General features: G+C 37.9%; 3 protein-coding genes across 3 annotated transcripts; 2 read left to right on the top strand and 1 right to left on the bottom strand.

Annotated features, from left to right (window-relative positions):
• The first annotated feature begins 3,361 nt into the window (after positions 1 to 3,361).
• On the top strand, positions 3,362 to 6,387 carry LOC103441096 (uncharacterized). The gene is made up of 2 exons (XM_008379794.4): positions 3,362 to 4,448; positions 5,588 to 6,387. The coding sequence occupies exons 1-2, from the start codon at positions 3,509 to 3,511 to the stop codon at positions 6,073 to 6,075; spliced, it is 1,428 nt and encodes a 475-aa protein (XP_008378016.3). The 5' UTR covers positions 3,362 to 3,508; the 3' UTR covers positions 6,076 to 6,387.
• A 1,088-nt stretch (positions 6,388 to 7,475) lies between these two features.
• On the bottom strand, positions 7,476 to 9,822 carry LOC103441097 (SUMO-conjugating enzyme SCE1-like). Its single transcript, XM_070826123.1, has 5 exons — positions 9,179 to 9,822; positions 8,977 to 9,060; positions 8,098 to 8,250; positions 7,901 to 8,014; positions 7,476 to 7,809 (listed from the first exon to the last, which is right to left on the bottom strand). Exons 1-5 carry the CDS (start codon positions 9,245 to 9,247, stop codon positions 7,747 to 7,749), a joined length of 483 nt encoding a protein of 160 aa, XP_070682224.1. The 5' UTR covers positions 9,248 to 9,822; the 3' UTR covers positions 7,476 to 7,746.
• Positions 9,823 to 10,723: 901 nt separating this feature from the next.
• LOC139198003 (uncharacterized) lies at positions 10,724 to 11,783 on the top strand. Its single transcript, XM_070826229.1, has 2 exons — positions 10,724 to 11,052; positions 11,102 to 11,783. The coding sequence occupies exons 1-2, from the start codon at positions 10,724 to 10,726 to the stop codon at positions 11,781 to 11,783; spliced, it is 1,011 nt and encodes a 336-aa protein (XP_070682330.1).
• The last annotated feature ends 540 nt before the right edge of the window (positions 11,784 to 12,323 follow it).

The raw sequence follows: 12,323 nt of genomic DNA, 5'->3' as shown, positions 1-12,323 counted from the left end.
CGTTCCTGAGTTTGTCCACCATAAATGATTTTGGTCATTCCGTAAAAAAATCTCCATTAAATAAGGATAGAATGACAAAAATATTCTCAAATTTTGTCAAATCATTATGACCCATTGTTTATTAAATTGAGGTATTTCTGTTATGTTGGTCCTTATTTAACATAATTTTTCACTGAAAAGGACAAAATAATTGATGGTCAATAAACTCAAGGACGACTTCCATAAATTTCAAATCTCAGAGATCAAAGTAAGGAGTTATGCAAATCTTAGAGACCACTTTGACTAAAAAGCCTTTTTTATATTTATTTTAGGCATGAGAGTTGCCTAACACCACAAAGAATTATTATAAGCATGAGAGTGCCATAACATCAATTCAATATGCATTGGTTAAGTCCTAGAGGACTGTGGATTAATTAGTACTATCCATGCAGTGTGCTTAGCATAAACAAAAGCCAACCATCCTATTAAGGATCCATCAACGGTCAATTTAATCTTTGATTATGTCCTCCTTGATTCATGGCAGTTTCGTCAGAAAGCAAGTTGAGTAAATAACATAATTGAGATGATTAGTCACAAGATGATAACTAATAGTTTATGTCACTAATTTAAAGTATTCTGATGAATGATAAGGAATTAAGTGAACAACTTTGGTGGGTGTTCTGTAGTTGAGTAGCTACCAATCCGGTTTGCAAAAACATACCTGAAATAATGAATAATAAGGCCCCATTAGGGTTATATTTTATGCAGACCATTTGTTTTTTATTTTTGGTTAGTAAAGATAGAGTTCTTTTAGTCTTTAAGCAAATAAAAAACTGATTCTTGAACCCCTTCACCCTCATGTCATGCCAAGGTACTGTTAAAGAAAAAAATTGCAAAATTTGATCCAAATTATCGTAATCGATTAGTTAACATGTTGACTAACCGTATTCTGAAACGCAGAAAAAAATATCATTGACTTATCAGATTATCTATCAGGTTTTTTGAAGTTTTAAGGTTTTGCATGTTCTTAACTTTTTACTTTTACACAATTTGATTAGCTTTCTATGCAAATGTGTAACGTTACATATACATCAACAGATAACAGTCACTCACTCGTTCATGGTTTTCCACTTTTGTTGCACCAATTTGATTAGTTGCCTATGCAATGTGTAATTTTACATATGTATCAACGACTGACAATTACTCACACGCACGTGAACACTTCTCACGTAATAACAATAATAAGGACATCATTTTGAATTTTCAATTACCCTTTTTGACACGATTATATATAGAATGAGGTAGTCATTAGTGGGCGGCTGGATGTACCATGGATATTGAATCCATTCAATGACATTTCCTTAGAAGATTTAGTTGTGTTTTGAATTAGCCAGGGTTATCACTGTGAATATATGGTTGACCACTACTTAAGGAGAGAAAAAAAAGGAGGAGGTCAATATGTATTAAGTACAATTACGGCTCGTTTGAAAGTACTTTTAAAATGATTGAAAGTAAAAATACAAGTGAATTTTGAAAAACACTTTAAGTGCTTTTGAAACCAAAAAACAATTTTATTAAAAGCGTTATCAGTTATTTTAAAAGTATTTTCAAACGAGTCTTTATACAAATAAGTGCAACGTATAAAGAAAGAAAAAGGGGGTGTCGATATATATTAAATGCAATTATACAAATTAGTGCAATGCATGTTGAATGTTGAATCCACTACCCCATTATGCATGCTGGATCAAAAGACAAGATAGTGGCTAGTAGGAGGTGTCCCCTCATTCTAATAGAGGTTATGGAGTCTTGCCAACCTTTTTCAAAAGCCAAAAATAACCACAAAATGAGACAAATATGTTATTTTATGTGGACTTTTCTTTCTAATTTTAATTCCACTACAAATAAACTACCTCATTTGTGAGAGATTTTTTAGTGTGTTCAAAATATGGTTCGGTACACCCAGTATCACATTATAAATGGATAGAAACTTCTAAAAAAAATTTCTTCCCACTTGTATTATGATACTTGATGTTCCAAGCCATATTTCTGGTACACTGTAAAATCTCTCCTCCTTTGCAATCTTTGATTACCTTTTACATTCTGGTTTAAACCTTTTAAACGTGGCTTAACTTTTGAGTATGGGGATAAGCATATATTGTAGCTATGCTAAGCATAAAGTTAGTAAAATCAAATTAACTACCAACTGCTACAAATTTCTACAGTTTAAGGGATGGTTTGGGAGTGAGGTGCTTAAAAAAAAGCACCCATGAAAAAAAGCTGTGAGGGTTTTAGGTGTTTGGTAAACTGAAAAAAAAGGCTTATTTTGGAAGCTGCTGTGAGAATAAGCTGAAATCAAAGGGAAAAACTGAAGTTGCTATTTGTAGCTTTGAAAAACTGGCTTTTTTTTAAAGCATACGGAGCTACAATGCTCCTTTTAATGAAAAGACCTACTATCATACTGCTTTTTTTTCCAAAAGCACTTGTACAAAAAAGTTTACCAAACACTCTGCTGATTTATTTCACAGCCGCTTATTTTCACAGGACAGCCGCTTATTCTCACAGCAGTTTTTTTTCAAAGCACAGCAATACCAAATCAGCGCTAACTCTTTTCCAACTTCATTTTAACAGCCTCAGCCCTTCAGGTACCCAACGCCTCAATGTCCCCTCTCCTCCAAATATACCAGCCAAGAAAATAGTGACGAAAATACTACTAGAATATTAAACCTCCCCCAGCAAACAGTTTTGACCTTTTCGCTTTCTAGAAGAGTATGCCAACGAACACAAACACATATGATACGACCCTAAGCAGCTTTCTATGTCGACAAATTAAACTTATCGTATTACCGGTTATACACAAATACCAACATATTTCAGAAACAGAAACGATAAAGTCATGATTTGAATAATGTCTGACTATTCACGTATGAGATAAACATATATAATTGGTGGAGAAATCTTTCAGTGTGTCGAGAACACGGTCTGGTTGTAATAATATAATCGGTTAGAAATTTGAAAAAAAAAATCTAACCAATTGTATTAGTATTGATACTTTGTGTACTAGTCCTTGTTTCCGGCACACTTCATACTTGGCGATATGATACGCCTAAGGTCCTAAGCATTGGTAGATTTGAGAAAACCTATCATATAACTAGTTGTACATAATTATGAGCATATTTCGAAATTGATAAGTCATAAGTTGTGTTTATCCTCTCACCATTTGTGATTTGATAATTTGAACGATATATAGTTGTTCCGAAATTAATAAATAAATAAAAGTCTCTGCCTTTGAAAAAACGTTTTGCCCGTCTCTCTACTCGTACGACAGATGCCATGGCCACATTTTGACCCCATTAATTTTCCTTTCTTTCTTCTCCTCCTTCTCCCTGCCTTTCTTGAACCAAGTCAGTCCACGCCCTCTCCCTTCCGGCTCCTCCGCTTCTTAAAACCTCTCCGCCCTAAAATATAAGAAAATATTTTGCCGAAAACACAAAAAATTCTCGTTAGCCCATTTGAGAGAAGATCGAAACACATGATCGGATTGAAGCATGCCGCGGTGGTTGCAGTCAGCGCAGGAGTTGTTGCGGTGGTTGTTTTGATCGTATTATGGCGATGGAATTGTTACAAGAAACGTAAACAAAATGCTGGCAGCGGCGGCATGACAACTGCGGCCGCAGCGACGACCGTTGTTAGAACACAGAGCCTGCAGGATGGAATTGCAAGGCTTCATCACCACCAACCAAGCAAGAGCATGTCGACCGGGAACAACTATTACCGCCGGGGGGTTTCTGGAAAGCCGCTGTTCAGCTGGGGTAATCATCCGACGTCCGTCACGGACGCTGTGGAAAACGGGTGGTCGCGATTCGGCTTCACAAATTATCAATCTTCCGGTTCGACAAGGTCGAGACTTTTGGGGATGTGCGTGGCCGGCGATCAACGAGTTAGGGAGGCAGAGCCGGAGATAAGCTGGGAAGTGTGTCAAGGATCAGTCGATTTCATGCAGAAAATTCGACTCAATCCTGGGTTGAAAAAAGTGCTTAATTTAAGCACTTCTAGTTCTGCTTCTGCTGCCGCCTCTGTGATCAAAACTGCTCTGCCTCTGCCGGGCCCTCCTCTTGGAAACAATTCCTTCCCGCAAGAAGCTTATTTCGAGATCACAATTTTGAGTTCGCACGACGGCGATGACACAAGTCAGTCGATTGTTAAGGAAGGAGAGAAGATTAAATTGATTCAGGAGAGATACGATGAGAATTCGAGTTCGGATTCTTTGGTTCATGTGAGGAGTAGTAGTGAGAGCATTAGCAGAATTGAGGAGTTGAAGATTAGAGTTAAGGATGATATTCATCATGCTAAAAATGAAGCTGCGTTGCTGTCGATTGGACTCTCCGTCGGCGGCGCTCTTCCTCTCAAACTGCCGGGAAGTTATCCGGGAAGCATCGGATTCGGCTCCAATGGCTCTGTCCATCTTGATGGTAATTCTTGAATTTCCCTCGTCTTTGTCATTGATGTCACTGTGTGCTTGCAGTGTGCATTGTCCTATGTTAAAAATCATGAGTGCGCAAATTATTAAGGGTAGCGATTTTCACATTCTCGCTTTAATCGTTACATTTTCAACTGAATATTTTATTAATAATTGTACAGTAAGGCATGATGACTTTATATTTTACCTAGAAGGACTGATGAACTAATCTAACCATAGAAGAACAAAATAACTTAATATACGTGACCCAACATATTACCTCTTCACGCGCAGCAGGATGTCATGAAATTTGGAAACTAATGTCAGTATGGACCCATTACATGCTGCCATGTACTTGGTTTCATCTGAGTAGGTTTATAGTTGTTGCTAAAACATAAACATACAAAAAAAAAACTTAGTTTCTTACGTATAAGGAGTCATTCTTCACTGTAGAGAAAGTAGAATTTCGAATCGTACATAAGCCATTTCTTTTAATAAATATCTTTATGTATGTGTCGGACTGGCAGTAAGAAGAAATGACTTCATTACCGTAAGGAACGAAACAATTATGAAAATGAAGAATAGATTATAGAGCATTAGGTGTTTGTTGCAACACTATTCCTTACTTCACCTGCAATTTTGAATAATATTTGGCTACTCAAAAGATGAGTAGGAGTTCTTACTTAAAATTGTTTATTTCAGATTCATAGAAAATCATGTTTATGATTAGAACAATTTATATTATAAATCGCTCCATAAAAATCGCGTCTACAAAAAATGAAATAAAACTAAGGTCTTTAGTCATCAAACTGTATAAAAATAGATGAACGGAATTGGTAAAAGCATTACGGATCGTCTATGTATTTGCCACAATATGTTGACTAAAGAATCTTAGTTTTAATTCTTTTTTTTTTCTTTTTGCAGGGATAATCTTTATAGAATGATTTATAATATGAACGATTTTAATCATAAGTACAAAACTCTGTGATTCGAACACGAATGATTTTGAGTAGGAATTCATACTCATTATTAAGTAGCCAAGTATTCTTCCAAATTTTTGCAGTTTACTTCAAATTTTTAAAATATTTTTAGAACATTGCATTCACTTGTGCTTATGTGATTAATTTTAGTGACTTGGGTTTGTTTTTTCAGGGATTAAACTTGTGTTTGAATCAGAAAAAGCAGCATGGGGACAAAGAGACAGAGTGATTGGATGCGGGTTTGATCCCAGACAAAAGAAGGTATACTTCACTGAGGAATCAGAGCTTGTGCACGTGGTCCACTGCAAGTCAGAGGAATTCGGCACTCCTCTCTATCCAACCCTAGCAGCAAACACTGACATTACTGTCCTGGTCAACCTTGGTCAAAGTGCCTTCAAGTTTGCCCCGGCCAATGCCCAGAGGACAGCTAACCCTTGCTTTGTGGGCCCTCTTGTGAGATCCTCTGCTGCTGCATTCTATGAAGATAGCATGGAGCTTTTCTCCATGGACAGATCAATTGACTCCCAGTGGCTCAACAGATGCACAACCAAGGGCAGCCGAAACCCTAGTCACGAACTGGAGTTTGATGAGGAATCTGATGCTGATTTGTTTGAGATTGTCTTGGAGAGTAGTGGAAGATCCCCACGCACGATATCGTAGAAGCTTATTGACAACATATTAGTAATATATCGACACCGACATTTACACAGTATCAACAATGATACGATGTTGATATCATGGTCGATATATAAGGTCACTAACCAGTGCCATAAATATCAGCAAAGATAGATTTTAGAAACAGGGTTCATATCCTTCTAAAGATTTTTTCATTTGTTTACTTTTTGCAGGAGACCATTTGTTCCCCTTTGTATATATTTCAAGCCTTCTTATGTTCAAGTTGTATCTGAGATTTGATATGCCTTGTTTTGATGAAACTGAAGGTCCTTCTATAACAAAAGCCATGTTAATTCATTGGTTATCACTCGCAAATTAATTGTTGGAATTCAGCATCTCCAAACGAGTTAGTTTTTCTCTTAAAAGTGTCATTTGCGAATCCATTTGGCACTTTTATGGCACTTTACAATCTCTTTACTAAACAATACTTTTGAAGAAAATATATTGCAGGACTAAATTTGCTAACATGAAGAAGTATCAACTGACTCCGTAAATTCTTCAGTTAGATAGTTGAGAGTTACTACAACTGCTGGAAATGCAATTTTCCTGCATGACATGGCAAATTTAACTTTGCTACCCAATTCTATCTCCGTTGGACAAGCTCTTAGGATTATTGTCGAGTACACCAAAAACTACTCCTCGTCACTAGATACTTCCCTTTTATATGCATCACTACAAGTGACGTGTAAGTGTTAAGAGAGGATAATCTCTGTGGTAGGAGGAAGACTAGGGTTAGATCGCTTGGCCATCATAAGTTACTTACGATATATGATTTTCTTGACAACACGCTGACAGTTATGTAATCAAAGTATAAATAACTTCAATCATGTGACCAACATGACAATAGTCAATAACATGTTCGTATTCATCGATGCATGTCGATGTTAGATAGTCGGACCAACCAACTAGTAAGCAACCGGATCAATATTTTTCCTCCCTTGTAGGGAAGGGTACTTCTCGTAGTGGAAGCGGAAAAGGACGCTGGGTCTCATCAGTCACTAGAAGGATGCTAATAAGGAAAAGGACTGTGAATGGCCAGTTGGACTTTGGAGTACTACATTACAGACATGCAATAGTGAACGAGAACGACCGAAATGGGGAAAGAAACAAAACACACGAATTATATGAAACAAAAGTCTAACCCCTAACCTCCCAATTCTAAATATAGGCCCCATTAAATTCTCTAGAAGGGAGTAGAAATGAAGAAGTCCAAATTCCGTCACGTTCTCCGATTGTAACACGGGTAGTGATTTTCACACTCCTCATCCTGTTCTTATCTCTTCATTATTGTTTCGTTTGTTTATTACATAACTCTTACAAACTATAACACATGCCATGGCTACATCCGGAACACAAGTCAATGTCATGGCTACATCAAAGAGAGATGAAGAAAAAAAGTGAGTTTTGAAGTATTAATTTGAATTTTGAAGTGCGTCAGAGCTTCCAATAATACAAAGAGAATAGCCGCAAACATAACACCATGTCCACTGCCAGAACAGCAATGACTATAAAACATTAAAAACAACGCCATATCATATTTGCAATTCAAATGAGAACCAACTTATAAGGTTGATCACGTCTAGCAGAGAGATTTAAGCATGACCTTCTTGACCAAATCAGTGAGTTTATAATCATATCTAGTAAAAGAACAATGCATCATATAACAGGTGGATATTGCTTTGCCTGCTGTCGCACTCTTCGCTTGTACTCCGCTGGTTCCTGCAAGTCAGGACGGAAATCGTCAAACACAGTTCATATTTCATGAACAGTCACAGGAGTGAATGAGAGACGGCTAAAGATCAAGACAAACCTGGATAAAGAGTTGATAACCTTCAGTTTGTGCCGGATCAGCAGGATTAGGCTGGCCTAGCAAATCCTGAATGCCTACTAGGATTTGCTTCACTGTGATGGCCGGCCTCCAACCCTAAAAATAGAAATTCATGTTAGGACGACTTCATCAATGAACACAAGCTCCATATACATGCTACAGCAGGAGATATTGCTTACTTTGTCCTCATTGAGAATTGAAAGACAAACAGTTCCAGAAGGATACACATTTGGGTGGAAAAAGCCCTGTGGGAACTTGCATTTTGGGGGCTTGCTGGGGTAATCCTCAGTGAAGTTAAGTGTAAGTGGAAAGTAGCCACCTTCCCAATCAGTCTGCAATACCAGCAAGATCAATACCGAAAACAATATATTGCAAAAATTTCTTGTAAGGATGTTACGCCAGCAACCAAGCAACCACCATCAGTCTATCATAAAAATAAGCATTCCCGTCAGCATTAAGAAGCTCTTGAACATTGTTCTAAAAATCCCACTTAGAAGCTAGGCGGTTTGGCCACCGCCACAATTATTCCCTAGGCGTTAAAGAAATAAGAAAGGGCACTAGACCTGCCTAGAGGCCCCCTAGCCCGCCTAGACCTTCCCAGTTTCAATACGTTCCTCCCTCCAGCATTCATTGATAGACCCTCTAATTGATTTCAGATATTAACACTGACTAGAATATAAGTGCCGAAAGCTAAATCCTACATGTATACACTATCCGAATTGCGCATTGGATCCAAGTGCCGATTTACCAAAATTGCAAGCCAACAGGCAAAACTAAACAGAAGTACGAAAAAGCAGTCCACCAAACAACTTCTGAAAAAAAACCCACATGCAATTCTCTATAGAAATTTATGCAGTCAAACATAATTAGAACAAAATAGAGAAAAACTAGAAAATAACCCCCATAAAATCTAAAACCCTAATACCCCGATTGAGGGGGCTAACTGATCACGCAAGTCAAATTCGGAATTAAAATCCCAAAATCCCCAATCTTTAACTATCTTCAATTGCATGTCTTACAAAATTCTCACCAGGAGAAAGAAATAGAAGAAGACTCACAGATGGTTTGCCGGGGATGATGCACTGCCACACCATCAAATTGACGGAGCCATCCGGAGCAGTCTCCGGCTTCGCCACAAAACCCTAATTTAATTAATTAACCACGAAAACGACGTCAGGCGATGCAATTAACGGCGAATGAAGATTGAATTGAAAATAACATAGGAGAGAACAGAAGAGAAGGACGACGGTCGGTACGGACATGTGGGTGGTTCTTGCGCCACGCTTTTCGCTCCTCGGCGAGACGACCGCGCGCGATTCCTCCAGACATTCTCTCTCTGTAGGTAACTGATACTTCTAACGTATGGCAAACAATCAGATCAGATGGACTCGGTCTTTCGAATGTCGACGGAGTCTATGTTGTTTGTCGGTCAATGATATCAGAAATCGCGAAATTATAGATTTGAGTAAATTCTCTAGAAACTTCCGGGCTGCGCCCAAAGCAATAGGTCCGTACTCTACAAGATTCCTTACGCGGCTTCAAAAGGCGAGCGCGTTTTCCTGTTCTTTTTTATTCGTCTTCGACCCCAAAAGTAAGTTTATTTAAAATCTAGCCCCCCATTCAATAAAACACACAACTAATATTTCTCCTTCAATTTAACAATCACACCACCAGAAATCACAAACTTGTAATTAGAGACAACGCGATACTGTAACAACCTCATCACTAGCTCGTAGATCTATATAATCAACAAGCTAAATTCTTACGACTGTTGAAAACGTTGGCATTTTTATGAATGCCCACACACACACACATTTTCAATACCCATAGAGATTGAAATTGATTTTGGGGACGCAGGAGATCATATTGTCCAAAATGGTGCTGTAAATTTTCAACGTATAATTAATGCATCAGTATTAGAGTTGCTCTATAAATAGAGCACTCCGTATGCTTTCAAAAACACATACAGAAAGAAAGAAAGAAAGATCAATAACATCATCTATTCCTCCGTATTTTATTTGTTATCCTCTTGTGCTATAGTTTCAATGTAACATTTTACACCTGCTTCGCTCCATTCAATAAAAAGGTTATCTCTCTAACTTTTACATATTTATAACACGTTATCAGCACGACTCTCTAAATATTACTATTCCTCATTTCTCTTCGCCAAAAGAAATCATTTCTCTTTGCCGAAAGAAAAAATGTTTCCTCTAAGATTTTTACTGTTCATCTTCTTCCTCTGCCTCAACTGCGCGATATACCTCACGACGAACCATTTGCTCCATGCCTGCTTTTAGTTCTCAACTTAACAGTTACATATATCTTTGATTTCTTGTTTGGTGTAGATCTTGATTACTAACCCAGTATTTATTTATGTTAATTTTACTGCAATCCAAGATGGTGCGGTACAATCGCCCATCTTGAACTGCAAATGTAATGTTACTGCAATCCAAGATGGTGCGGTATCATTGCCTATCTTGGACTGCAGATCTAATTTTACTGCAATTTAAAGTGGTGCGGTATAATTGTCCACCCTACTCTACGTATTAAAATTTTTCCTGCTACTTGAGTGGTGTAGAATAATCGCTCATTCTATGTTATATTATTTCAATGAGAATGGTGCGGTACAATCCCCCTCCTCATTCATCCTGAAAATCTCAAGCCAGAATTTTCGAGTACTTATCATTTTGGCCTAAAGATCAAAATGAAAAATTCGTAAGAACCAGAAGTTCTAACACTATATTCCTTCAGGAATACATATTATTGCACGCTCTTACATATCTCATTTTTCTTTCAGAAAAGAAAATGGCGAACTTGACAAAGCTTGATTATGCTGCCCCGGACATTACCAGGAAGAATTACCTTACCTGGGTACTGGATACCAAGATCCATGTGCAATCAGGGAATCTTAGAGATACCATCACGGAAGAGAACAACTCATCCTCTCAAGATCGGGCGAAAGTCATGATCTTTATTCGTCGTCATCTTAATGAGGGACTAAAGAGCAAGTACTTAACGGTTAAAGATCCGTTAGCTCTCTCAAATGCCTTGAGAAACAAATACAATCACCAGACAACGGTGATTCTTCCAAGGGCTCGCTATGAATGGACTCACCTAAGGATCCAGGATTTCAAGTAAGTGGCATAGTACAATTATGCGTTGTTCAGAATTACATCTCATAAGAAACTCTGTGGGGATACTATTACTGAGGAAGATTTGCTGGAAAAAGACTTTCAACACATTTCATGCCTCAAACATGCTCCTGCAGCAGCAGTATAGAGCACAAGGCTTTACTGAATACAACCAGATGATATATGTGCTCCTAGTAGCTGAACAGAACAATGAGCTCCTGATGAAAAACCATCATTTCCGACCTACTGGATCTGCACCATTCCCAGAAGTGAATGATGTTTCCCTCGAAGTGAACGCCACATTCTCTAGTGGCGATAATCATAAACAAGGACGTGGCCACAAGCGAAGTCGATGGAACAGGAAAGGCAAAAACCATGGTGGTCAATTTCACAACCAAGTTCCAAGGCATAATTCAGGCCCGAGTTTCAAAAATGTGAATCGTCAAAAAGGCAAAGCTTATATGAACAATGCTCCTAGGAACTCTGAACGAGCCTGCCATAGGTGTGGTGACAATGGGCATTGGGCGCGTACTTGTTGTACCCCAAAACAATTGGTGGATCTGTATCAAGCCTCCCTCAAGGAGAAGGGTGTCAAGACTAATTTTCTTGACCAGGCTAAACCAATGGATATACCTTATCCAATGTGTGACTTATCAGGGCAGTTAAACACAACTTACCTAGACGTTGCAGACTTTGTTGTGGAAAGGGGAAATGAAGTATACCGGTCCGACTGAATCGTTTATGTTTGATGTACTTTTATTATGCTGAACTTGTAGTTTAAAACTAGCATTTCAGATTCAATAAAAATGGTATGTAAATTTCTTGTTATAACTTGCTTTTAACTCTGATTCCCTTACTTAAAGAGCATGGATAAAAACTATGGTTATTCTCAAAACATGAGAAATGGTGAAGATATTTATCTTGCAGACTGCGTAACTACGCATACAATACTTCGAGATCAAAAGTATTTCTCAAGATTGATGCTTACAAAAGTAAGGGTAACAACAATATCAGGACCTTCACGTGTAATGGAAGGCTCAGGGAAAGCCCATATTATGTTACCAAATGGAACAATATTGTCTATACATAATGCGTTGTACACTACTCGATTTACTTGAAATTTGTTGAGTTTCAAAGACATACGTTTAAATGTATACCACATTGAAACGAAAAGTGCAGAAAATGTGGAGTATCTATGCATTACCTCCAATGATACCGAGAAGCGTATATTGGAGAAGTTGCATGGTTTGTCGAGTAAATTGTATTATACATAC

This window comes from Malus domestica, chromosome 08 (genome assembly GCF_042453785.1).
Source record: "Malus domestica chromosome 08, GDT2T_hap1".
Taxonomy (NCBI): Eukaryota; Viridiplantae; Streptophyta; class Magnoliopsida; order Rosales; family Rosaceae; genus Malus; species Malus domestica.
The sequence above is the reverse complement of the archived record's forward strand: the minus strand, read 5'-3'. Positions and strand labels throughout refer to the sequence as shown.